General features: G+C 49.2%; 2 protein-coding genes across 2 annotated transcripts in view; one reads left to right on the forward strand and one right to left on the reverse strand.

The window, feature by feature from the left end:
- The window catches only part of SLC26A10P (Solute carrier family 26 member 10), an 8,121-nt gene extending 1,189 nt beyond the window's left edge, over positions 1–6,932 (forward strand). The window contains exons 2-17 of the mRNA XM_089920926.1: positions 104–214; positions 777–934; positions 1,126–1,290; positions 1,551–1,703; positions 2,440–2,522; positions 2,672–2,819; positions 2,930–3,043; positions 4,017–4,094; positions 4,184–4,279; positions 4,691–4,797; positions 4,909–4,978; positions 5,051–5,167; positions 5,302–5,335; positions 5,415–5,497; positions 5,602–5,656; positions 5,773–6,932. Of these exons, the coding sequence (XP_089777052.1) occupies positions 104–214; positions 777–934; positions 1,126–1,290; positions 1,551–1,703; positions 2,440–2,522; positions 2,672–2,819; positions 2,930–3,043; positions 4,017–4,094; positions 4,184–4,279; positions 4,691–4,797; positions 4,909–4,978; positions 5,051–5,167; positions 5,302–5,335; positions 5,415–5,497; positions 5,602–5,656; positions 5,773–5,894 (1,694 nt within the window). The 3' untranslated portion in view covers positions 5,895–6,932. The remainder of the gene's footprint in view (positions 1–103; positions 215–776; positions 935–1,125; positions 1,291–1,550; positions 1,704–2,439; positions 2,523–2,671; positions 2,820–2,929; positions 3,044–4,016; positions 4,095–4,183; positions 4,280–4,690; positions 4,798–4,908; positions 4,979–5,050; positions 5,168–5,301; positions 5,336–5,414; positions 5,498–5,601; positions 5,657–5,772) is intronic.
- Positions 6,059–12,269, reverse strand: B4GALNT1 (beta-1,4-N-acetyl-galactosaminyltransferase 1). The gene is made up of 10 exons (XM_022571705.3): positions 12,051–12,269; positions 11,349–11,513; positions 11,105–11,211; positions 10,615–10,655; positions 10,287–10,467; positions 9,178–9,285; positions 8,847–9,037; positions 8,257–8,397; positions 7,767–8,007; positions 6,059–7,139 (listed from the first exon to the last, which is right to left on the reverse strand). The coding sequence occupies exons 1-10, from the start codon at positions 12,266–12,268 to the stop codon at positions 6,922–6,924; spliced, it is 1,611 nt and encodes a 536-aa protein (XP_022427413.2). The 5' UTR covers position 12,269; the 3' UTR covers positions 6,059–6,921.
- Positions 12,270–26,907: the final 14,638 nt, after the last annotated feature.

Consider the following 26,907-nt stretch of genomic DNA (forward strand, 5'->3'; position numbering starts at 1 on the left):
GGCCAGCCTCTAAGAGTGCGGGAAGGGAAGGACAGTCCTGGAGGCTGGGCACCCTGCCCCCTAACCTACACACCGGAGACCTTTCCTTCCACTACTCCCCCAGGCATGGCTTTTGCCCTCCTGACCTCTGTGCCCCCAGTGTTCGGACTCTACACTTCTTTCTTTCCCGTCCTCATCTACACCTTGTTGGGTACTGGGAGACACCTGTCCACCGGTGAGTGACCCAGTGACTCCTCTCCTTCTCTGTGGGGTGGAAAGGACAGGGGTTTGAGCCTTCCGTTCTTGTAAGCTCCCTCGCCCTTATTCCCGTCTTCACGCCCCCCACCTTCCCTTCCGCCTCGGCCGCTACCCTGCCGTGAACCTCTGACCTAGACAGTGCTCGCTGCGGGTGCTGAGTGGGTGCAAAGAGGCGGGAGTTTACTCGGACTTTTCCTCTCCATGAAATTTGGTTAAAATGAACGTCTCTACGACTTGGAAGAGGGGAGAGGAGATACTCTGTCGCCCAAAGGAGCAGGCAGTCCCCAGGGCGTTTGCAGGAGGGGCAGTGACGCAGTTGGGAGCCGTTTTTTCCCGGCGGGTGCTCCCTCCTTTCCTCCCTCACCGCTGGTTCCGGGCTGCTGCACCAGCTCTTGGCCCCAGAATCTTCACCTGAGCAGCAAGCCTTCTAGGAGAGGGCGTCTGACGGCAGCATCCTGGGCGGAGAGCGCGAAGCCTGGGCTCTCGCCGTGCCCCAGGTGGCACAGCTGGTGATCTCTGCGTTTGTCCCCCGGCCCTAGGAACTTTCGCGGTACTCAGCCTTATGACGGGCTCGGCCGTGGAGCGGCTGGTGCCTGAACCCCTCGAGGGGAACCTGAGCGGCATTGAGAGGGAACAGCTGGATGCTCAGCGGGTTGGTGCGGCTGCGGCCATGGCCTTCGGGAGCGGGGCACTGATGGTGAGGGAGGACCTTGGGGGAGGACCCTGAGGGAATCCACGCTGGGGGCCCGGAGAATTGGGCCAGGGGAGAGGGAGGGACAAGTCTCCAGCACCGGTCTAGGCGGGAGAGGTGCGCGGACAAGCTGGTGCACTGCGCCGGGGCTTGTCTGCTCCTTCTCCAGTGGTGATGGCGCATCTTCTCCCCTGCAGCTGGGAATGTTCGCGCTGCAGCTCGGCGTCCTGGCCACCTTTTTGTCGGAGCCTGTAGTCAAGGCGCTAACCAGTGGGGCCGCCCTGCACGTGCTCGTGTCCCAACTGCCTAGCCTTTTGGGGTTGCCCCTCCCGCGTCAGATCGGCTGCTTCGCTCTCTTCAAGGTGAGGGTGGGAGAAGAGCGAAGAGGCTTCTAGCGGTCCCGGGAAGAGGGAAACCCGTAAAGAAAGGAAGTGGGGGCGAGTGGAGGGATAGTGTGTGGCACGGGCGGAGAAAAGGTCAGAACCACGTGGCTGAATGAGGGTCGCTGAGGAGGTGGAAGCCCTGATGGGAGCCAGGAGAGGCCTCGCCTCAGTCTGGCGGGTCCGCGCTGGGGGCAGTCGACCCTGGCCCCAGGCCCTCTGCTCACTGCCCCTGCCCGTAGACGCTGGCCGCCGTGCTGACGGCGCTGCCGCGGAGCAGTCCCGCCGAACTGACCGTCTCGGCACTCAGCCTGGCGCTGCTCGTGCCCGTCAAGGAATTGAACGTGAGGTTCCGAGACAGGCTACCCACCCCGATCCCAGGGGAAATCGTCATGGTGAGGATGGGGTCCCAGCCCCGTGCACCGCACAGACCCTGCCCGTCCTGTAGGAACTGGCCGCTGCCGCCCCTTCATGGAGTGCGGAGAGGTCACAGATGAGAGGTCCTGCTTACACGTGTACTTTTCCAGGCCTCTTCCCAGAACACTTTGACCCTCGGGAATCCCCCACCCAAACGTCCCCCCTTCTCTCAAAAAGCCGGCTGTAGGCCTCTTAGAAAGCCTTCTTCCTCCTTACAGCGCCCCCTTGCGGTGTCGCTCGCCACGGCACCGGCACCTTCGCTCCCGTCTCTCCCCTCACCGGTCCCGCACTGTAATTCACGTTTTATCCTCCTCCCCGCGTCCACCTACATTTCTCTCTCCCGCCCCAACTAAACAGGCTCTCCTCGTCTCCACAGATACCCCATATATCCCTTGATATAACCCAGCTTCCCTGCTTAGAATGGCTCGATTGTACCTCTTGATATCCACCATCCCTCATAGCAGCCCCCTCTTACTTCTTCCTGTCCATCTCTCTCCATAGCTCCAGGCATACATCATTCTTCTTTCCCATCCCCAATCTCCTTCACTCTAAACCACTTGTTAGGCATCCATCCCCAAAACATCCCAGCTACCCCAGTTGCTGGGCTCCTGCAACCACCTAATCCTGCGTTGCAATCCTCTCTCATATTGAGCTCCTTCCGGCGTCTGCCAGGGGCCTGTCTCCTCCCATGCTCTAATTTGCTCTCTTTCCCAGGTGCTTCTGGCCTCCGTGCTCTGCTTCACCTCTTCCCTGGACACAAGATACAACATCCAGATAGTTGGATTGCTGCCCGGAGGGTAAGAGAGAATGAAAAGGCACCCGTTTTCTTTTCTCACAACTCTCCCACCCAGCGCCTTCCCCTGTCCTGCCCTATGCCATTTCCTCTCTCTTGCTCATATCCTTGTTATACCCAACCCATCCTCACCTCGGATTCCTCTCTCTCTAGATTTCCCCAGCCTCTCCTCCCCAACCTGGCTGAGCTGCCCAGGATTCTGGCCGACTCGTTGCCCATGGCACTGGTTACCTTTGCAGTGTCTGCCTCCCTGGCCTCCATCTATGCAGACAAGTACAGCTACACTATTGATTCCAACCAGGTGTGACTTTGAGTGAGGACCCCAACCTCATTCAGGGGACAGCCCCCTAATGTGATTCCCCCCTCCCAGCCATGCCTTTGTCTCCTCTTCATCTCCCTGCATCCCTCCAGGAGCTCTTTGCACATGGTGTCTCCAACCTCATCTCCTCCCTCTTCTCTTGCTTTCCCAACTCGGCCACATTGGCCACAACCAGCCTACTAGTGGATGCTGGTGGGAACACACAGGTAAGAGCACGTCCTTGGGTGAGGAGAAGGGGGGAGGGGCACCCAGGTTGGGTGGTGGTGGAACAAGTGGAAGATTGGCAGATCCCCAGTTGGCAGCTCTATAGAGAAGGATGGAATTCTGTGAGGGAAGGTGAGTGAGGAGATGGGATTACCTGGGTAGGAGGTATAGAAGAGAAGAAAGGTACATTAAGACCTTTGTAGACTCTAAGCACTGAAAAAGTTTATGGTGCCCTATATGTAGTTCAAAATAAGAACACTACTAATCTGGAAAATAAATTTAAGAAACAAAATTCTGGTGTTTTTCCTTGTGAGGACATTTTCTTTTAAAAAGAAATATCACATATCAAAGTCTCTCCCTAATATTTTTGGTTTCCTGTACTTTGTTGGTGCCCTAAGCATGTGTTTAACCTGCTTTTAGGGTCATCCAACAGTGGCTTTTAAGATGAAGGTAGGCTGGTGGGGGAGGGATAAGTTGGGAGATTGGGATTGACATATACACACTGCTATATATAAAAATAGATAGCTAATAAGGACCTACTGTATAGCACAGGGCACTCTACTCAATACTCTGTAATGACTATGGGAAAAGAATCCAAAAGAGAATGGAGATATATATATATATATATATATATGTCTGACTGATTCACTTTGCTGTACAGCAGAAACTAACACAACATTGTAAATCAACTATGCTCCAATAAAATTTTAAAAAAAGATGGAGGTCAGCTACAAAAATAGGGATGTTGAACTGCATCTTGGGGCAGACCAGCAAATGACAGGCATTTAATTGGGGGAGGGGAAAGGTAGGTGTGAGCGGCAGAATATCAAGCAGGGGCTCGAGGAGTGTGGAAGGGGATTTGGGAGGAGGGAGACTTCCAAGGAGGATGAGGCAGAGTAGGCAGGGAGACCAACTCTCACGCGGGGGTGGGTGAGGTTCCCTCCCTTCTTTGCTTCCGTCCCTCCTTCCCTCTAGCTGGCAGGCCTCTTCTCCTGTATGGTTGTCCTGTCTGTCCTGCTGTGGTTGGGGCCCTTCTTCTACTATCTGCCCAAGGTAAGCAGCAGAGGAGGTGGAGGGGTGGCTGGGATGGGTGGCGACATCCCTCCACACTGGGGTGGTCAGCTTACCTCCTCTGCCCCAAGGCTGTCTTGGCCTGCATCAACATCTCCAGCATGCGCCAGATGTTCTTCCAGATGCGAGAACTTCCACAACTATGGCGCATCAGCCGCGTGGACTTTGTGAGAAATGGCAGCATTACCCTCGGATGCCCCCTCCCATTTACCAGCGTCCCCAGCCTCTGCCCTTGATCGAAGCTAATTGTCCCAGTCCTAAGTTCTGCAACCCACCCACCCCCAACATGTATACCTCCTAATCCCTTTACTCAGAGACAAGGTGAAGGGTGGAGCTTGAACCTCTTCAGACCTGAATATTTGTAACTCCCCAGATGGTTCAAGGTCTGGGGTCATTACACTTGGTGTGTATCCCCTATTAGGTCCATCCCGTTCCTTCCTTCTGTCATTGTTTCTACTTTCTCCCGGGCCATCCCTCCCCATCACTTGCCCCGGCAGTCACTGCCCCTGGACCCCTTTCCCTGGTAGGGATGGCCTGGCATTTCTTTTGGTCATTTCGCTCCCATCCATGTCCTGCAGGCTGTGTGGATGGTCACATGGGTGGCTGTCGTGACCCTGAGTGTGGACCTGGGCCTGGCTGTAGGTGTGGTCTTCTCCATGATGACTGTGGTCTGCCGCACCCAGAGGTGGGAGTAGAGATGAGGGGAGTCAAGATGAGAGGAGGGAAGAGAAAAGAGTGCTTGGGGTGACTCTCCAGCCAGGTCAGGCTGGGAATCTGACCCCAGCTTCCCGCCCAGGGTACAGTGCCTGGCACTTGGACTGGCTGAGGGGACAGAGCTCTACAGGCCACTCAGAGAGAGTCACAAGGTGGGTGGGCTACAGCCGAAGAAGGAAGGGAAGATTAGACTCGGATGTTTCACTGACCCTCTGACCCCTTAGCTCCTCCAGGTCCCAGGGCTCTGCATCCTGAGCTATCCAACACCGCTCTACTTCGGGACCCGTGGGCAGTTTCGCCGCATCCTGGAGTGGCACCTGGGGCTTGGAGAAGGAGGCAAGGTGAGGGACTTGGTCAAAGGGGCGTGTGGCTTCTTTGGGGGTGCGAGACAGGTGGGTGTTCTGGGGGGGGTCATTGTGCTCAAGGGGTGCATGTTTGTGTCTCAGAGATGGTGACTACCCTTTTCTACTCACAGGAGGCTCCAAAGACAGATGGCCCACCTGATGCAGGTGAGATGGGATGACAATGAGGGAGATTTGGGCACGACCCATGGAGGCATCTGGGTACTCCTGCCTTCTGCCATCCTAGTTGCTGAGCCTGTCAGAGTGGTAGTCCTAGACTGCAGTGGTGTCACCTTTGCAGATGCGGCAGGGGCCAGAGAAGTGGTTCAGGTGAGGGAGAGGGTAGGTTAAGGAGAAAGTCCCCTTGTCCCACGAATACTCTCTGATATAGGATTTAACCCCCTGCCCTCCCCCCCCCCCCCCGCCCCACGTAGCTGGCCAGCCGATGCCGAGATGCTGGGATCCACCTTCTCCTGGCTCAGTGTAATGGTGAGATGTGGAGGATGGAGGGATCTGGAGAGTGGGGAGTGACTGGACGCTTGCGGGGAAGGAAGAGGACATGGTGTAGTTGTAGGACCTGAGAGCCTGACCCCTTCTCCACACAGCCTCAGTGCTGGGGACACTGACCCAGGCAGGACTCCTGGATAGAGTGACCCCAGAACAGCTGTTTGTGAGTGTCCAGGATGCAGCTGCATATGCCCTGGAGAGACTGGTGAGGCGGCAGTAGCAACGGGAGTGGAAGCCAGGAGGTGCTGGGCTATGGCAAAGGAGGTGTGAGTCAGTGACTGAAGATCCAGGCAGAGGGATTTGTGAAGGGGGCTGAGGAGGGAGATGAAGGAAAGGGGTGGGGATGAAGTGATTAGTCTATATAAGACTAAACCAGGGAGACTGGGCCCAGCTGTGGGTGAAGAACTGAGGAACTAAGGTTCCAAAGCAGGCGGGGTACCCCTGAGAGGTCTGCCAAATCTTGGGTGAGGGAGGGGGGCACCTAATCTACTTCTGACATGTCCCTTCCCTTTTCCAGGAGCTCACTGGTCCAAAGACTTGCACAGTGTGGGTCTGACCCGGTCATGTGGAGTGTGGAGGGTCCCAAAAGCATGTGTGTGAGGAGGGCCAGGGTCCCTGAGCCCCCTTACTTAATGTAACTAATAAAATGAAGCTGAGAGTCTCTGGGGTTCATGAAGTGAGTCTGGGTGTCTGCACACAGACCCTTGGTGCCCCATTCCTCCATGCACACAGCATTGCAGAGACACAACTGAAAATGGCTTTCACCTGTATGTTCACTGGTCCCCACACCAGCTCCCGTCACCAGTTCTCTCCATGGGGTGGGGCTGCAGTCGCTGCACAGAGTCCTGGATCCAGGGATGCGAGGGAGGCCCCAGCCCTGGGAATATATACTGGGGGCTTTCCCACCCCCTTGGTCCCAAGGAGATGAGAGTGTTTCCGCTTTAGGTTTTTAGAGTCCCCATGGGCTCTTTGGCACTTGGAAAGCAACCCCCCACTTCCTGCCCTATGGGAAGGGGGTGGGAGGAGGACTTGGCACTGGCTGTGGGATGAGTTATGGCTCCATCATGCCCCTGGGCACTCGCAGAAAGGAGGAATGTCACCAGGACAAGCCCCTATTTGGGATCAAGTTCTGAAGGAGATTGGGGACAGTCAGTGGAGTGGTCACTGGCTGGTGGGCTTTGCTAGATATTCCTGGCAGGTGCAAGGAGGTAGGCCCAGCCTGACAGTTGGAAGGCCCCGAGTGGCCGTCACTCTGAGGTCATGCACTGGAGCCGGTGTTTGAAGAAGAGCAGGCGGTGTTTGGCCACCTGACTTTCATCCAGTGATCCCGGGTAACGGTACCGAGCATAAGTCTCTGCCCTAGCATCCCTTGATGTCCAAGGCAACTTCAACTTGGATGCATGATCCACGACAACGTCTGAGCAGGAGCCCACCCGAAGAGAACCAAGTCCATCCAGGAAGAATTCTGGGGGTGGAGGAAAGGCGAGTACACAATGAAGGGTCTTGAGGATACAGAGGCCCCACCGTTAAAGGAGAACTGAGATTTGGGATATGCTGGGTGCATATGCAAAGACCCCATTTCTAAGGACCTTGGGCATGTAAATCAACCCTTTTGAGTCTTAGTTTTACTCTTGTATAAAATGGAGTCAATATCCTTACCTTGTGCTTTGAAAACTGATCCTCCGCCCCACCCCCCGCCCCTCCCTGCCCCGCCCCCAACACGCACACGCAGAGGTTCAATAAATGCCGAATGGGCTGCTCCGAGGTGGTCGGAACCAAGGGATACGGCTGGGAGCGAGATAAAGGTGCAGGTGGCAGTGGTGGGGAAGCTCAAGACGGACCCAGCAGTTGTACTGGCTGTGGAGGTTTAAATGATGCTCGGGGCTGAGAGGGTGGAAGCTCTCTCTCTTGCCCGGGCACAGGTCTTGGTAAATCTTCGTAGAACTGCTCTAGGGGCCCCGGTAGCAGCCGTGGGCTCCGCGGGGGTGGTCGGGGAGTAGTACCCAGGGCCCTTGGCGCCTTACTGCACCGAGCCCAGCCCAGCGCCCCGCGGGATTCCTGCCGGGCCCGGCCAGGAGGGGGCGCCACTCACCCAGGTGCGCCACGCGGCTGAGGCGCGGGTCAAAGCCGACCTCGCGCACCTTGTCAGTGCGCGCCAGGAAGAAGTTGACCACGCCGTCGGTGACCACGCACCCTGGGAAGCCGACGAGCTCGTGGTGGAAGCCGCGCTTCTGCCGGAGGCAGTTCCCGCGGCCTGGCGCGCCGGGCTCCACGCTCAGCAGCTGCCGGTAGGTGGTGGCGAAGCCGGAGATCTCGCGCACCGCGCCCCCCACCTGCCGGGGCGGGAGGACGGCTGCAGGCGGGGCGCGGACCGGAAGGGGATCCTCTCCCCCCCAGGGCGGCTCTCCTGCCCTGTCCTTTCCCGCTTCTCCCCTGCAGGACCCAGATAGTGCCCCAGGCTCCGCTTCGTCGTCCCCTCCCGTCCCAGGGCTGGCTGCCCTCAATCGGGTCTACCGGCCGGCCGCGGCCTTAGTCTGCCGAAGGCTCTCCTCCCACCCTACATCTCAAGGCCCCTCCCCTACCAGGTCCAGCGGCGTCCGCTCCAGCACGTCCACAAGCCTCTCCAGTCGTGTCCGCGCCGTGAAGACGAAGTCGTCGTCCACCCACAGCACGTACTTGGTGGTTACTTGGGATACGGCCAGGTTCCGGCCTGCGAACCAGCCCTGGGGAAGGGTAAGTACGGTTGGCGATGCTGTCGAGATAGAACGTAGCCCCCTGCCACCTTTCCTCCTCACTCCTGACCCCTCTCAACAGCCTATGCCCCTCTCCAAACTTTCGAGTGCTTACGAATGGCCGGGAGCTAGGTAAAAAATGCATTTCCCACTTGTGCGAGGCGCTGAGTCAGTGTTCTGGGGGAAGGTATTGGAATGCATTTAATTCATGCGTTCATTCATTCATCAACTATCTACTGAGCCCCCCACTAGGTGCTAAGCACCATTCTCAGAACACAGCGCTAGTAAGACACACGATTCCTGCTCCCGTGGAGTTTACATTCCAGAAATCCTCATGCTTAACAGGCGCCTCAGTGATTCTGAGGCAGGAGACTGCAGACTGAGGGTGCGCCCCCTCCCGGTGCCCTGTGGCGCACAGTTCAGCCTCGCTGGCTGCTCACCTTGCCAAAAGGCATGAGATAGTGCTCGATGTGGGGACCTCTAATGCTCTCTGGCTTGTCGCTGTCGTCGGCGATTACCACTGTGACTGTCGGGTAGAAGCGGCGGATGCTGGCGATGAGTGCCCGTAGCCGATTGTAACGAAGGAAGGTCTTAGTGGCAATGGTGACCAGAGCGCTGATGTTGTACTGGGCTGGGAGTGAGGGGCAGGGTTAGGTGCAGAGGAGAGTAGGGAGTGAAGAGCAGGAAGACATCTCCCAGGGGTGTCTCCCAACTTGTCGCCCTCTCCCAACTTGCTCCCCATCAGGGCTGGATCTATGTCCCTGAGCATACCAGTCTCACCTCCCAGGGGTAGAGACCCAGGTGGGTACAGCTGAGGGCTGGGTGGGTGTCTTATGCGTATGGTGAAGGCAACTTTGTGTCCCTCGGTGGAGAACCGGACTGGGAAGAAAGGACATGAGATGTGGCCCCTAGGGCTTGGACAACATTGTCTTTTCAGTAAAACAATATTTAAGCGCCTACTCTGTGTAGCACTTTTCTAGGCCCTGTTAGACAAGAATGCAAGGTTCTTATCCCCATGGAACTTACATTTTAATGGGTGGGAGAAAGATGATAAAAGAGTTCATTAAAAAGCTAACCTTTATTGAGCATTTACTATGTGCCAGGCACTTTTAAAGTTACCTTAAATATATGAACTCATTTAATCCTCACAGTAGCCCTATTAAGTAGATTCCTACTACAGAAAAAGAAGGCACAGAGAAGTTAACATGTCCATAATTACCCAACTGTTAAGCAACAAAGCTGGGATAGGAACCTAGTCAGTCTGGTTCCAGGCTAAGTAAGTAAGAAAATTCAGATACAGATAAGTATTGAATAGAAAATAAGACAAGTAATGTGATAGTGAAGAGGAGCCATTTGAGCTGAGATCCAAATGATAGGAAGGAGCCAGCTATGCAAAAATCTGCGGGAAGAGCATTCTAGGCAGAGGGAACAGCAAGTGCAAAGGCTCCAAAGTGGGAGTAGGTTTGGTACAGAAGCCTTGGAGAGAAGCAGGAGGACTGTGTTATGCCCCTTTTGCTAGAGGAGAAATGGGGGCTCTGGGAGATAAAGCCCTTTGCCCTCTAGTAAGTGGTGGGCTGGGAATAGAGCTTGAGTCTTCTGGCTCCTGGGGCAGGTCACTTCCTGGGGCCCCCATGGTTGGCCTGAAGGGGGGACACACCCAAGGCTCGGGTTTCCCTCTGGCCTGCTCCAGCCCCAGATGAACAAAGGCCCCTTCTCTCCCTCCCTGGCCCTGCTGGCCCAGCTGAAATGCCCATTGTGTGGCTGGGCAGCGCTGGCCATGGCCCGAGTGTCTCCCACACCCTCTGCCACTTGCTCGCTCCTGCCTTTCTGGGCTCCCTGTGTTCACCCAGCCTGTTACTACCTCCACCTGGGCCTCGCACCTATGTCTGCTGTGTTTGCCTGGTAGCTTCGGCTGCTATAAGTCACCAGTTGCAGCTGCCGATTGAGTTGGTCCAGCCCTGGGCTGGCGAGGGTGAGATCTGGCTGCCCCTCTCCAGTGAGAGTCACTCCAGTCACTTCCCCTGCCACGTCCCAGGTGCCCAAGGAGGCAGTCAGGTTCACCTGGGAGAGGGGATTGGAGAGTGCAGGGTGAGGCCCCAGACCCACCTCTTGCCTCCCTGGTTCCTCCATCCCTCCTTTGGCAGCTTTGTTGCCCTCCCGGCATCCTTAATGCCCACCTGGCCTCCTCGCCCTCCTGTTTCTTCTCACCTGGTATACCTCCTGACCAGAAGTGGCCTGCAGGCTCAGTCCTGGGAGGAAGGAGAGGGGATCAAAATCACAGACAATCTGGAATTCCTCATTTTCTCTTCCCTCTTTCACCACACCCAGCACAGAATTTCTCATGCATCCCTCTTGTTGAGGCCACAGCAGGGCACACTGCGGGGCATAGCCTAGAGTAACTTATTTTTTACTCCTTCCCATCAAAGCAGTAGCTCTTCTGTGGCCTGCCCTACCTGTCCACCTAACTTTGGCCAGTCAGCAAGAATAGACCCTTCTCCCCGAACCTCTCCAGTCACTGTCTTCTACAATTCCTGACAATCTTGGAGTCCCTTCTGTCCCCATCTCCCACCTCATGAGCCCTCCCTGACCTCAAGTCTCCTACCTCCCATTCCAATCTTCCCTCATTCTTCCTCACCCAACCTGGGCTCTGCCACCCCCCACCGTGGCTTAGGTCATCCCCTAGGACCGTTCTCCCCACCTGGCACCAAGATGCTCCTGAGGGGCTGGACCTCCACACCCTGCAGGGGGTACTGTAGTGGGGAGTTGGCAGGGGCTATGAGCAGCTGGTCAGCAGCAGACTGGCTCCTGGCAGTGAAGGAGGGGGAGGACAGAGGAGCAGTCAGGGGGAGACGGGCTCTCCCTCCTGCCACACCTACCCTCCAGGCTTCCCCCTGCTCTTCCCCTACAAGAGTCATGCCCTCCTTTCCCACTGGTACCGGTACCTTGAAAGGAAGGCCTGGAACTCCTGCTCCCTCAAGGCAGATGCAGCCCTCAGCTCCTCAGGGTCAAAGGCCTTGGTGAAGTCAATGGCTTGGACCCGCCTCTGGAAGGGGAGGTGAAGGCTCCCCCCACTGGATTCACAACTGCAGTTGTTCGTGGGCAGCAGCCTGGAGCCGGGAGGGAGGGTCCTCAGAGCCCAGCCGCGCAGCTCACTCATCCCACAGAACATTTACACAGGACCTACATCTTGGCCTTTCAACCCTGTCCATCCAAAATCTGTCCCCTTAAACACTGCTCTTCAAATAGTCCCCAGGAGGAGGAACCACCAAAGGAATGACGCAACCCCTAAATCTGGATTTTACAGAGGTGTAGAATAGGGCCAATTGCTAGGCGTTCAGAGTTGCCTACACGCCATTAGGACCCCACCTGGACTCTCCTTTCATAGGGAATCACCAGGACTCAGAAGGTCAGGGCCCTCCCCTGACGGCACACCCTCCCTTCCCCATACCGTGACAAGGTTCTTGGAGGACAGATTTGTCCCCCCGCAAGCACAAGACTCAGCGGCCCCCTCCACCTCCCACTTCACCCCTCTGCAACCAGTCGTGGGGAGCCCAGGCATCAGAGCTCAGCAGTGGAGGAAACAAGAGCTTCCCACGCCACCCCCCAGCGAGTGCCGTGCCGGTACCACGACTCCTTGCACTCACCCCACCACTTGCTCCTTGATCCTGACTGGGATGTGTGCGTACCGGGGCTCGGGGGCAAGACCTGGCAATTCTGGCCTGGGGTTGCCCTGCAGGGGCGTCCACAGCGCAAGAGGTGCCTGGAGGCCCGGCGCGACCCGGGTGCTCGCGTACAGGAGCCCCAGCGAGGCGCAGGCGAGCAGCAGGACCAGCACACAGAGGGCCCGGCGGCCCAGCCGCATCCTGGGTGGGCGGTAGGGATGGGAGAGTGAGAAAGGTGGGGAGCGAAGGCGTGGGTTGGGGCCCCCGCGCTTCCGGAGGCTCCTGCCGGCCACCTGGGGCTTTCCACATCTCGCGCGCCAGGATTTGCATAGCGAATCGGTACCCCTGTCCCCTCCCCTCACTTCCCGGGCCTCGGGTCTCCCGGCCTCCTTTCTTCTCTCCCTCTCCCGCATCTTGCTTTCCTCTCACGCCTGAGGCCGGGCATCTTGAAGCAAGAGAACGTTGGAGGTAGTGGTTTCGATGCGGAGGCTCATAAGTAGAAGAGTACCATTTTATCAGAATAGCGGGTGTTCCCGAGCCCGCCACCTCCCCTGGCCCGCGCATCCCCCAACCCCTCAGTCCGAGCATCACCTGGCCCCGGCTGGGCTGCAGAGGGCAGCGCCACACCTTGCCTGTCATGAAAAATGCAGAATCACGCCCGCGCTACTGGGTGGCCCCGGCGGAGGTGACCCCGTGAGTGGCCTCGGGAAGCTGTGCGGGGGGACAAGGTGGACCGGCGTGCGCGCCTCTTCCCGCCTCAGTCTCGGCCCCTCATCCCGCCCGGACACTGACCTGTCTAACGCTCTGAGGCCGCCGCAAGATTTCGGTCCGGGCTGCGCCAGGCTCTCACCTCCAGCCTGGGGGTCCTCATGGGGCTGGAGGCGGCCTGATGGGGGAGTCGGGTGTGAGGCTGAGAGTGAGGGGGATCCTCCTGCCTCCCGAGCGCGCCCGACCCCTCCCGCCTTCGGACTCTCCGGGCTTTGTAGACCAAGGCGCTGGGGTGGCTCTGGGCGTTTCCTGCGGGGGTGGGGATCGGAGTCCAGAAACCTCCGCACCCCAGTCCCAGAAACAAATCCGGGCTTCCCCGGTACCCTGTTCCACTTGCCGGGCCGGGAGAGGTCGGGCCGCCGCCCGGCTCTTCAGTTCGCGGTGCCGCGCGGCTCAGCTCCCGGGCTGGTAGCGGCGGAGGATCCGGCTACGCGCGGGGATGGAGAGCGCTGGGGCGCCTTCTGGTGGACGCCGAGGACATTGCGGGGGCGCGAAGCCCGCGCCGAGCGCAGGTCCTTCTCTCCACCCCCCCTCCCCCTCCAGCCCTTCGCCTCCGAACCCTGGCATCTCCCCCGCCTGCCCCCGATCCCAGTCACTCTATTCCCTATGCGTTCGGAGCCGCCCTCTCGTCTAGACTGTAGGCAAGGACAGGCGACAAGGGCTTCGGGAAGAGTTGGGGCGGAGACGCCCAGTAACCCCGTTTCAAGGAAGATTTGGGTACTTAGGGTGAGATAAAGGAAGACAGACAAGACTCTGGAAAATAAAAAAATGCCTGGCTAAGAAAAATAGGTTCACAGCCTCCCTCCCATGCTCGCCTCCCCCGTCCCCCAACCCCCAACCCCAGTTATCTAACGAACACTCAGTGATGTACCAAACACTCGGCAATTCAAGGGCCTGCTTCTCCTGACTGCTCCTTGTTGCAGGTTTGCGGGAGGAAAGAAACCCCAAACAGTGGCTAGATTGGTTGTAGTTCTGCGTGCAAGCCGCAGACCTGTAGACTCCCTTCTTTGTAGCTGGATTCTTGACGCTGCCCTAAGTTCCGTGGTTCCACGGTTCTAATAAAAGATGTCACGATTTAACAGGGAAAAAAGATATAATAAGAAATGTAAAATAATGAAAATGTGGGGACGGGGAGAGGGAAGGATGGATTGTTGGATGAATTGTGTACAAAGAAATGACGAATCAGCCGGGGAGAAAGTGCGATTCTCACCCTCCTTACACCGAAATAAATTCCAGATCTATCAAATATTTTAGTATTAAACGTGAAATCACAAAGAACAGTAAAATAATTCATGGCGTTTGTTTTGTTTTTTATGGCCTTGGAGTGGGGAAGAGATATATAAAAATATAAAAAATATTTAATATCAAGATATATAAAAAACTCGAGTGAAAACATTTCTATAAACAAACTTGAGAGAGAAATGACAAACTGTGAAAAAGTATTTGCAGCATGTAAGACAGATGAAGGTCTGCTTTTCTTAAGAGCTCTAAAACATCAGTAAGAAAAAATGGGGACTTCCCTGGCGGTCCAGTGGTTGAGACTTCACCTTCCAGTGCAGGGATGCAGGTTCAATCCCTGGTCAGGGAGCTAAGATCCCACATGCCTTGGGCCAAAAAACCAGAACATAAAACAGAAGCAGTATTGTAACACATTCAATCAAGACTTTAAAAATGGTCCACATCAAAAAAAAAAAAGAAAAGAAATCTTAAAAAAAAAAAAGAAAAGAAAAAATTATCAATTACCACCAAATGAACAAAAATTGTGATTAGGCAGTTGACAGAAAAAGTGAAAATGGCTTTTAAAATATATGAAATTATACTTGACCTTATTCATAATAAATAAAATGCAAATTAGAATAACAATGAAATGGTTTTTGATTACCAAGTTAGGAAAGGTCAAAGAGCTTGCTAGCACATTGAGTGGTCAAGTATTTGGAGAAACAGTCACTACCATACATTGCTGTGAGTGTAAACTGACACAACTTAGAGCAATTGGCCAATCTATTAACACTTAAAATATTAATCATTTAAATTTTAAATATTAGTAAGTTAACATTTTAAAGATATGGTTCAGGCAGACAATGGAACACTGGGTTAATCTATATCTATTGATACTGGATGATATCCAAAGCTGTTAAGCAAAATAAACAAGGTACAGAACAGCATATATAGTTGGCTCCTGAGTGTGGGTTTTAGCTTCTGGGTTTGTCCAAAATCTGGAAATGAAGTGCTGCCATAATAAAAACCTAAAAATGTGGGAAAAACTTTGGAACTGGGTCTTGGGTAGCAGCCGGAAGGAATTTGAGGAGTGTTAGTGAAAGACCTAAGAATGTTGAAGAGCATGTTAGTAAAAGCCTCATGTCCTTTAAGGAGGCTGCTGATAAAGAGAAGTGAGGAAAGTAGGGAAATTGAAGGAAAGGGGGTCCTTGTTATTGAGATACATTTAGCAACATTGTCACCAGCAGTGGGGTGGAAAGTAGACACTATACTAATGAATTGCAGATCTCATTGAGGAGATTTCCAAGCAGAATGTTGAAGGTGCCATCTGGTTTCTTCTTGTTGCTTTTTTTTTTTTTTTTAAATAAATTTATTTATTTATTTTTGGCTGCATTGGGTCTTCGTTGCTGCGCGCAGGCTTTTCTCTAGTTGCGTGAAGTGGGGGCTGCTCTTCGTTTCGGTGTGCGGGCTTCTCATTGTGGTGGCTTCTCTTGTTGCAGAGCACAGGCTCTAGGCGCATGGGCTTTAGTAGTTATGGCATACAGCCTCAGTAGTTGTGGCGCACGGGCTTAGTTGCCCCGCGGCAAGTGGAATCTTCCCGAACCAGGGCTTGAACCCATGCCCCCTGCATTATCAAGCGGATTCTTAACCATTGCACCACCAGGAAAGTTCTTTTTTTTTTTTTAATATTTATCTTTATTTATGCTCTGGGTCTTCTTAGTTGCAGCATGTGGCTTGTAGTTGCGGCATGTGGACTCTTAGTTGCGACATGCATGCCGGATCTAGTTCCCCGACCAGGGATCTAACCCAGGCCCCCTGCATTGGGAGTGTGGAGTCTTACCCACTGGAGCACGAGAGAAGTCCCTCTTTTTGTTGCTTATAGTAAAATATGAAAAGAAAGAGATAAGCTAAAGGAAGGAATGCTAACAAAAAGGATCTGGGGATTGTTGGGTTTGAAAATTCCTAGCCTCTCCAAGGACAAATGAAGCTAATATTTAAAAAATGGCTTGCAGGCAAAGATCATATCTAAGGAATGCTCAAGAAAACATGGTCTGAAAATGAAGCCAAGGAGGTGAACATAAATTCTTTGTTAAGAAAGAGTTAAGGCAGTGCCTCAGAGAATAGTTCAGTTTAACAATAGGACTCTCAGTGATCAAAGGAGAAGCTCAAGGAAGAGAAAGCCTTATCTATAGTATTTGTGAATATGGCTTTCATTTGATGTAGTTAATCTCAATAAGATTCACAGGAGGGCTTCCCTGGTGGCGCAGTGGTTAAGAATCCGCCTGCCAATGCAGAGAACACGGGTTCGAGCCCTGGTCCGGGAAGATCCCACATGCCGTGGAGCAACTGAGCCTGTGCGCCACAACTACTGAGCCAGCACGCCACAACTATTGAAGCCCGCGAACCTAGAGAAGCCGCTGCAATGAGAAGCCCGCGTGCAGCAGCAAAGACCCAACGCAGCCAAAAATAAATATAAATAAAATAAATAAATTTATTTTAAAAAAAAAGATTCACAGAAGACCTATAAAGATTTTAAGAGAGCTGTATCTGCAGAATTTTATTGGTGATAGAATGATTCTCTCTTATCATTCTGATAGATAAATGTTTGCTGTTTTAAGTCCCCCAAGTTTGGAGTAATGTATTACATAACAATAGATAACGAATACTGAATATTATACAATTGACCTTGAACAATGAGAGGGTTACGGGCACCAACCCTCAAGTCGAAAATCTATATAGGGACTTCCCTGGTGGTCCAGTGGTTAAGACTCCACATTTCCACTGCAGGGGGCACAGTTTAGATCCCTGTTTGGGGAACTGGTCGGAGAACTAAGATCCTGCGTGCCGTGAAGTGCAGCCAAAACAAGAAAAGAAAATCCGTAGTCAGCTCTCCATATCTGGGGTTCTGCATTCACGGATTCAACCAGCCATGGATCGTGTAGTACTGTACTATGTATTTAGTGGAAAAAAAAAAATCCTCATATAAGCGGACCCGCACAGTTCAAACGTGTGTTGCTCAAGGGTCAGCTGTATAGACTGAGAAGAAATGGTCTGCAACTATACACGACAACTCATAATGCTGAAAGAAAAAAGCCAAACACAGAAGATTACATTCTGTGTGATTCTTTTTATTAAAGTAGAATACAGGCAAAACTTATCTGTGATGTTTGTAGTCGGGATCTTGATTATCTTTGAGGGGTGGAGTAGTAACTAGAAGGGGTCAGAAGGAATCTGGGTGCCAGTAAAGTTGTGTTTCTGCATTGGAGTGCTGATCACACAAGTGTGCTTAATTTGTAAAAATACACAGAGTTGTATACTTGTAATCTGTATACTTTCCTGTATGTATATTGTACATGGATACACAGTTTAAGAATATGTGAGACTTTCAAATGCCTGCTTCACTGGGTCTCATCCCCTCCAACTTTCTCAAAGACTGTTTCTGCCATTACCCGCCCCATACATTGTCAGTCTGTCCTCCACTGGCATGCAAACATGCTGTCTTTTCTTCCTTCTTAATAGACCCCTCCCTTGACCCCTGCATCACCTTCCAGCTACCTCCCCATTTCTCTGCTCCTCTTTATGGGAAAACTTCTCCAAAGAGTAGTCAACATGTCCCTTCCTCCCCTGGATCCACATCAATCCAGAATCTACCCCATATTTCCACTGAGTCTGCTGTTATAAGATCCTCCATGGCCTCCTTTCTGCTAATCCAGTGATGACTTCCCTGTCTTCATCTTACTGAGCAACTCAGCAACATTTGACACCACTGGCCATTCCTCCTTGAAATCCTCTTTTCTCTTGGCTTCTGAGACATCATGCTCTCCTTGATCCTCACTGGCTGCTATCCTATCTTCTTCACTGAATCCCCTCCTTTGTGTGATCTCTCATTGTTAGAGGGCCCCACGTTCAGTCCTTAGACCTTTCTCCCTGGATTCTCTCACCAGACAATGTCACTTAAGCTGTGGGGGAAGAAAACTTTTTTCCCCTATGCCCTTAGGTTTTATACCTGGAGTACTGCAAATTAAACTGACAAAAGACAGATTAACATGAGAAAAGTCTTATTATGTATGCATACGGAGGGCTTCATAGAAAAGAACTGAGATCCAAAGAAGCAGTTAAGCCTGAGGCTTATATACCATTTTAACAAAGAGCAGTAAATTGCGGAGAAGTAATAAGGCAAAGGCAAAATGGGTTTGGGCTTCTAGGAGTGGTAAATTGTGAGACGGTAAAAATATGGGGGAAAGGAAGGTAAGGGTTATTTTAGTAAGGTTTGTTGTGCAGACTCCAATTTGTGCAGTCGTGGGGTGAGAAGTGTCTCTGGTTATTAAGAGTTGTTCTTTCCTGGTCTAGTTGAGGAGAAGGGGGGACACCTTCACAAAGGAAAATTTATACCCTACCTTTGGGCAGATAGGGAAAGGGTAGAGAGCTTTTCCTGAGTCTGCTGCCTCCAGCTCAAAATAATCCTTATGCCAAAGTTGCATATTTTGGGGTCACATCCTCTGATCCCCTTCACAGCCCATGGCTTTAAAGCCCACCTATCTGCTGATGACTTCCAGAAGAATAACCCCAATCTTCCACACTATGCTTCAAGACCATAGGTCTAAGGGCCAACTTGACATTTCCACGTGGATGTCTAATATGTATTAAAATTTAAAAAGACCAAAAAAAAAAAAAAGAATATGTGAGAACCACAATTGTAATCTGCTTTTGAAAATATTCAGAAGCTTTTTTCTTCAAGCAGTACACCCAATTTCAGTGGGGTGGTTCTTCTGATAGTCACCTTGGGTCAATCATGTAGCTGTAGCCATCTGGCAGCTCAGCGGGGGCTGGGTGATACAAGTTGCCTTTACTCACATGGTGGGAGTTTGGTGCTGGCTCTTAGCTGAACCTCTCTCTCCTTGTGGGCTTTCATCCTCCGAGAGGCTAACCTGGGTTTCATTACATGGCAGTTCCAGAGGAGCAAGTGGGTGAGAGTGGAAGCTGCATGGTCCCTTGAAGCCTTGCTTGCAATTCACATAACATTATTTCTCTCTCTCTCTTTCTCTCCTCTCTCTCCATATATTTCTCAAATATGTTTCTGCGCCAAAGCAAATTTTCAGGCCATCTCAGATTCAAGGAGTGGCTACACTCATAAGTGGATATGGATGCAAAGAACTTATGACCATTTTTAATCCACCAATATCACCAATGGCCAAATCTTTAAATCCAGGAACTGTTTCTTTTCTTTTTTAAAAATAAATAATTAATTAATTTTATTTATTCATTTGGCTGCGTTGGGTCTTTGTTGCTGCGCGTGAGCTTTCTCTAGTTGCGGCGAGCAGGGGCTACTCTTCGTTGAGGTGCGCAGGCTTCTCACTGCAGTGGCTTCTCTTGTTGTGGAGCACGGGCTCTAGGCGTGTGGGCTTCAGTAGTTGGAGCACGCAGGCTCAGTAGTTGCGGCGTGCGGGCTTAGTTGCTCCACGGCATGTGGGATCCTCCCGGACCAGGGATCGAACCCGTGTCTCCTGCACTGGCAGGCAGATTCTTAACCACTGTGCCATCAGGGAAGCCCCATTTATTTATTATAGAAACTAGATGTTTACCCCCTTGTTTTCCATAGTCTGCTTTTGCTGATTGCATCCCCAGGTGTCTTTTAATGTTTTCAGTCCCCCTGTATTTTCCATAAATTGGTAGTTAAATATTGATCAGATCAGATTTCTTCTTTCTTTTTTTGTTGATCCCACTTTTTGGCCACACTGCGCAGCATGCGGGATGTGGGACCTTAGTTCCCCAACCAGGGATGGAACCCATGCCGCCTGCAGTGGAAGTGCAGAGTCCTAACCACTGGATGGCCAGGGAAGTCCCCGATCCCACAAGTTTTGATATAACAATATTTTCATTATCAATAAATTATAAATGTTTTCTAGTTACATTATGATTTCTACTTTGAACCATGGGTTCACAAACAAATGACAGAAGAGAACGTGGGTGATCACACAGTATATTTATAGGGCCAGAATTGAGGGTAGTGTACATCACTTCACGCACCATTGGACAAAACTCAGTCATACAGTTCCATCTGACTACAGCAGAGACTAGGAAATGTAGCCCAGCTGTAGGATCAGGAAGAAAATGAAATCGGTTTGGTGAACATACGATATGGCTTTTACCAGAGTCTATCCTTTTAGTCACCAAATATTCATTTTATTTTTACTCACACGTGTATATAATACACTTACCTCAAGTGAGAGAACTCAAATTCCCATCTAGTTCTTGCATCAAGTTCAACCCAAAATCTCAGAGTGATTTGAAGTCCTCTTCCTCAGTTCCAGATGTGGCTCCTCTATGCCTCCCCACCCGCTCACTTATAAGTACAGAAGAGCTGCAAATAAACACTGACACTCAGAAAAGGAAAGAAGGGAAGGAAGACCCGCTGCAGTCAGTGGCTCTTAGTGATACGGGCATCCTGCAGGGCAGGCATAGTGAAGTTTCCTGCTGTGCAGCAGGGAATTCCTCTGATTAGACTTTGGTTCTGCTATTTGAATAAACCTTGTTATCTGTATTCTCCAAGGAGCCACCTTTGGCATGGGGTGGGGCGTTTACTTATTCTCTATCCTCATGATTGCATCTCATGTAGGCTTTGGAGAATATTCCCTCCTTGGGGCCATACAAGTTTTAGAGCCAGCTTTCTATAGTAGAAATTTGGAAGCCATATAGTAGTTTTACATTTGAACTGTCAGAGACAGTTTGTGGTTTCCTTGCAGTGCAATGCTGCAAAAACTTAGAGGAGATTTTTGCTGTCTCTTAATTCAAGAGAGGACACATTCTTAATCTGTGTTTTGCCACAAGGCTGGATATTAGTAAGACTTTTTGATCAGGGCCTTCTCAATTTTATTTCTCCCTGTTTTAAGTCTTAAAGCAATAGAGTTTTCCAACAGTTTAAGACCTAATGTTTCTGGACATGTAATTCCCTTTAATATTTGCTTGCAAAAAAAGCCAGTACTCGCCTGAGCTCATCTCTTTTTTGTAATGCATCCAAAATTTTCCAGTGCATGCTGGCCATTTGATTCTTTCCAACCTCTTCCCTTTGTGCTCAATAGCGTATACTGTGTTTTCCAAATTATTACAGGCATCATTTTACCAAGTATTTTGTCATTGTAGAACATGATGTTCCAGATAGTGTCTTTGGTCTCTTAGCTCCACACTTACGCTTTTGGAACATCTTCTCTAATGTCAAGTAGGACTACTTTCCTAATCATGTTGTTTCCTGTTATGTTCTAACAGCTGCTGGAGGGAGCTGCAGTGGTAACATTGGTAGCAATGGGATTCTGAGTTCCTGTTCAGGCATCTGGGTTTCAACAGCAGCAGCCTCAGTGCTCAGCAATGGTAGATTCTGGGTAACACCATTTCCCCTTTTGCTCCACTGGCCCTAGAGTTAGTGACTTACTGCACTTACTAATCATTGAGTAACCTTATCTACCCCTTTTTTCTACTCCATCCCTCGTGGCACTTTGTAAATGATTATCTGTATTAAATTCTCTCTATTTGAAATACCCAGAATTGTTTCTGTTTTCCTAACAGAACAGTGTTTACTGTCTTGTTTACTAACACAAATAGATTGCCATCCTTTGAGCCTCCAGTATAGTTTTCTCATTGCTGGCCATCTGATTGCTATGTCAGTGCCATATATTTTGGGTTTTGTTACAGCAGCACACCACTTCCACTATCATAACCCTGGTACCAAAGCCAGACAAAGAACTACAATAAAAGAAATCTACAGACAAGTATCCTGTATGAACATAATGCAAAAATCTTTGATAAAGATTTCTATTCTTTCTATTCTAGCAAATAGAATTCAGCAGCATGTTAAAAGGATCATACACCATGAGCAAATGGGATTTATTTCTGGAATGCAAGGATGATTCAATATACAAAATTTGATCAGTGTAATATCCCACATTAACAAAATGAAGGGAAAGGACCGCATGATCATCTCAATTGAATAAGCAATCAAATAAACATTCAATTGCTGGAGAGGGTGTGGAGAAAAGGGAACCCTCGTACACTGCTGGTGGGAATGTAAGTTGGTGCAGCCACTATGGAAAACAGTATGGAGGTTCCTCATAAAACTAAATATAGAATTACCATATGATCCAGCAATCACACTCCTGGGCATATATCCAGACAAAACTATAATTCAAAAAGACACGTGCACCCCTATGTTCATAGCAGTGCTATTCACAATAGCCAAGACATGGAAACAACCTGAATGTCCATCAACAGATGAATGGATAAAGAAGATGTGGTACATATACACCACATATATATACCATATATACCATTTGCAGCAACATGGATGCAAGTAGAGATTATCACACTAAGTAAGTCAGATATCATATGATATCACTTATATATGAAACCTAAAATATGACACAAATGAACCTATCTATGAGACAGAATAGAATCACGGACATAGAGAACAGACTGGTGGTTGCCAAGGGGGAGGGAATGGGGGAAGTGATGGATTGGGAGTTTGGGATTAGCAGATGCAAACTATTACATATAGAATGAACAAACAACAAGATCCTACTGTATAGCACAGGGAACTATATTTAATATCCTACAATGAACCATAATGGAAAAGAATATTTTTTTTTAAAAAAGCAGGGTCTCAAAGAGATATTTGTATACTCATATTCATAGCAGCATTATTCACAAGAGCCAAAATGTGGAAGCAACACAAGTGTCCATCAAGAGATGAATGGATAAGAAAAATGTGGCATATACATCCAACGGAATATTATTCTGCAATGTGCTACAGCATAAATGAATCCTGAGGACTTTATACTGAGTTAAATAAGCCAGTTACCAAAGGACAAATACTATACGATTTTACTTTTATGAGGTACTTAGAGTAGTCAAAACCATAAAGACAAAAAGTATAATGGTGGTTGCCAGGGGTTGGGATAGGGGATAATAGGGAGTTATTGCTTAATAGGCATAGAGTTTCAGTTTTATAAGATGAAAAGTGTTTACAGGATAGATGGTGATGGTGACGACACCGTGAATGTACTTAATACCACAGAACTGTGTACTTAAAAATGGCTAAGGTGGTACATTTTATATTATGTGTATTTCCAAACAATAAAAAAGTCCTTTAAGACAGTTGCTTGCCTATATACCAGCAATGAACAAGGGGAATTTGAAGTTTAAATCACAATCATTTACTTTAGCACTCCCCAAAATGAAATACTTAGGTATAAATTTAACAAAATGTGTATTACGTCTTTATGAGGAAAACTATAAATTCTGATGAAAGAAATCAATGAAGAATTAAGTAAATGGAGAGATATTCATGTTCATGGATAAGAAGACTCGATATTGTTAAGATGTCAGTTCTTCCCAATTTGATTTATAGATTCAACACAATTCCAATCAAAACACCAGAAAGTTAGTTCGTGGATATTGACAAACCAATACTAAAGTTTATATGGAGAGACAAAAGACCCAGAATAGCCAACACAATATTAGGGAGAAGAACAAAGTTGCAGACTGACACTGCTTGACTTCATGACTTCCTATAAAGCTACAGTAACCAAAACATAGTGGTATTGGTGAAAGAAGAAACAAATAGATCAATGGAACAGAATAGAAATCTCAGAAATAGGGACTTCCCTGGTGGTCCAGTGACTAAGACTCTGCGCTCCCAATGCAGGGGGCCTGGGTTCAATCCCTGGTCAGGGAACTAGATCCTACATGCCGCAACTAAGAGTTCTCATGCTGCAACTAAAGATCCCGTGTGCCGCAACTAGGACCTGGTGCAGCCAAATAAATGAATAAATATATTTTTTAAAAAAAGAAATCTCAGAAATAGACCTACATAAATATAGTCAACTGATCTTTGAGAAAGGAGCAAAGGCTGGGAATTCCCTGGCAGTTCAGTAGTTAGGACTTCACGACTTCACTGCTGAGGGCCTGGGTTCAATCCCTGGTTGGGGAACTAAGTTCCACAAGCCGCGAGGCACAGCTAAAAAAAAAGAGAGAGAGAGAGAGAGAGAGAGAGAGGAGGGAGCAAAGGCAATACAATGGAGAAAACACCATCTTTTCAACAAATGGTGCTGGAACAACTGGACGTCCACATGCAAAAAGAAAATGAATCTAGACACAGACCTTACGCCCTTCACAAATGTTAACTCAAAATGGATCATAGACCTAGGTATAAAACGCAAAATTATAAAACTCTTAAAAAACAACGTGAGGCGTAGAGAATGGACTTGAGGACACGAGGAGGGGGAAGGGTAAGCTGGGACGAAGTGAGAGAGTGGCATGGACTTACATATACTACCAAATGTAAAATAGGTAGCTAGTGGGAAGCAGCCGCATAGCACAGGGAGATCAGCTCAGTGCTTTGTGACCACCTAGAGGGGTGGGATAGGGAGGGTGGGAGGGATATGGGGATATATGAGGGAGGAGATATAGGGATATATGTATATGTGTAGCTGATTCACTTTGTTATAAAGCAGAAACTAACACACCATTGTAAAGCAGTTATACTCCAATAAAGAGGTTTTTTAAAAAAAATAACATAGGGGAAAATCTAGATAATCTTGGGTATGGCAATAACACTTTAGACACTACATCAAAGACACCATCCATGAAAGAAATTATTGATAAGCTGGACTTCCTTAAAATTAAAAAATTCTGCTCTGTGAAAGATGCTATCAAGAGGATGAGAAGACAAGCCACATACTGGGAGAAAAATCTGCAAAAGACATATCTGATAAAGGAATGTTATCCAAAATATACCCCAGAACTCTCAATTTCAACAATTAGAAAACAAACAAGCCAATTAAAAATTGGGAAAAACACCCGAATAGACACGTCGCCAAAGAAGATATACAGATGGCAAATAAGCTTATGAAAAAATGCTCTACATCATATGTCATTAGGAAATTGCAAATTAAAACAACAACACGATAGCACTACACGCCTATGAGAATGGCCAAAATCTAGAACACTGACAATACCAAATGCCAATGTGGGTCAACAGAAACTCTCATTCATTGCTGTTGAGGATGCAAAATGGCACAGTCTCTTCGAAGGACAGTTTGGCAGATTCTAACAAAGCTAAACATACTCTTAGCATACAGGCTAGCAATCATGCTCCTTGTATTTACTCAAGTGAATTGGAAACTTACATGCACACAAAAACCTGCACACAGATGTTATAGCAGCTTTATTTATAATTGCTAATACCTGGAAGTAACAAAGATGTACTTCAGTAGATGAATGGATAAATAAACTGTGGTACCTCCAGACTGTGGAATATTATTGAGCAGTAAAAAAAAAAAGAGTTATCAAGCCATGAAGAGACATGGAGGAAGCTTAATTGCATATCACTAGATGAAAGAAGCCCATCTGAAAAGGCTACAGCTTGTACCATTCCAACTATATGACATTGTGGAAAAGGTAAAACTACGGAAACAATAAAAAGATCAGTGTTTGCCAGTGGTTAATGGAGAGGAAAGGATGAATTGACAGGTCACAGAGGATTTTTAGGGCAGTGAATCTATTCTGTACGATACTATTAATGGTAAATATATGTCATTATACATTTGTCAAAACTCGTGGGAACTAAAGGCCCAGGCCGTGGAGGTAACACAGGTGGCTGGTTTCAGGTGGAGCAGGATTGTTTGGCCACAGCAGAGACCTCCCAGTCGGCCACAGGAGAGACCTTGAAGGACACTAAGATGCCTGGTGAACAGCAGACGGAGGAGGAGGTGGGAACAGGAGGGGGAAGAGGAGGAAGAGATGCAAGAGGAGACTGGTGCTGCTGGTGAAGAGTGAGCAGGATGAGGTTGAGAAGTATGAGATGATGAAACTCAAGATCCCCATGGACCACAAGGAGGTCTCCAGGGAGGCACCAGCACCCGTGGCCAAATAGGGCAGGTCCACACTTGGGCTGGCCTGCAGCCATGCTTTTGTTGGCCCTCCATGTCGACCAAGTAACCACTGACATGGGTGAGAGGCTCTTCCTGTACACCTAGCACAGCCAGGGCTCCTTGGTGAGACTGGTGCACAGCAAATATGGCCAAAGGAAAAAAAAGAAAGAAAAAACCCTCATAGAATGTATAACACCGAGAGTGAGCCCTAATGTAAACTGTGGACTTTGGGTGATGATGTGTCAATGTAAGTCCATTGATTATAGGGAATGTGCCACTCTGATGTGGGATGTTGATAGTAGGATAGGCTCTGCATGTGTGAGGACAGGGAACTCTCTGTACTTTATGCTTAATTTTTCTGTGAACCTGAAACTGCTGTAAAAAATAAAGTCTGTTTAAAAGAAAAAAAATGAAATGTGGCTTTCAGAATACCAGCTCCAACATCACAGTGGTATATAGAAGGGTGGATTTGAAGCCAAAAGACATAATAATCAGCATACTCTCCATGCAGACAATACAAGAAACCTTGAACAATTTACTTTATTCATCAAGTTCCCAATGTGTGTTATTGCTTTGGTGTGTTTTGATTCCATCTTAATAGTTAAACCCCAGAAAATATTAGCACTGTTTTTTCTACTGTCAATAATCATGTAGGATTTTTACCTATTTCTCCACTTCATTCCTTCTTACATCTCAGACCTTCCATTTTGTATCCCTGTCCTTTCCTCTGAAGTATATCTTTACTGGTTGCAAACCCTCCTGGGGGGTTGTTTTTTTTTTGTTTGTTTGGTCTGAAAATATTTGTATTTTTCCCTCATTATTGAAAGATATTTTCACTAGCCATAAAATTCCCAGTGGCAGTTATTTTCTTTCATCACACTGACAATATCATTTATTGTCTTCTGACTTCCATTGGTGTCATTTGAGAAGTC

This window comes from Delphinapterus leucas, chromosome 11 (genome assembly GCF_059928025.1).
Source record: "Delphinapterus leucas isolate spDelLeu-1000000601 "Yukka" chromosome 11, BTC_Dleu_Yukka2, whole genome shotgun sequence".
NCBI classification, from domain to species: domain Eukaryota; kingdom Metazoa; phylum Chordata; class Mammalia; order Artiodactyla; family Monodontidae; genus Delphinapterus; species Delphinapterus leucas.

What these genes read in the sequence shown, in the direction of transcription:
- B4GALNT1 (XM_022571705.3), bottom strand. Translation starts at nt 12,268, where the DNA reads ATGCGGCTGGGCCGCCGGGCCCTCTGTGTGCTGGTCCTGCTGCTCGCC. An exon ending in CTGGTCAGGAGGTATACCAG is followed by an intron (nt 10,468 to 10,614) that starts GTGAGAAGAAAC and finishes CCCCTCTCCCAG; the next exon opens with GTGAACCTGACTGCCTCCTT. An exon ending in GGCAAACACAGCAGACATAG is followed by an intron (nt 9,286 to 10,286) that starts GTGCGAGGCCCA and finishes CTTTCTTCCCAG; the next exon opens with TCCGGTTCTCCACCGAGGGA.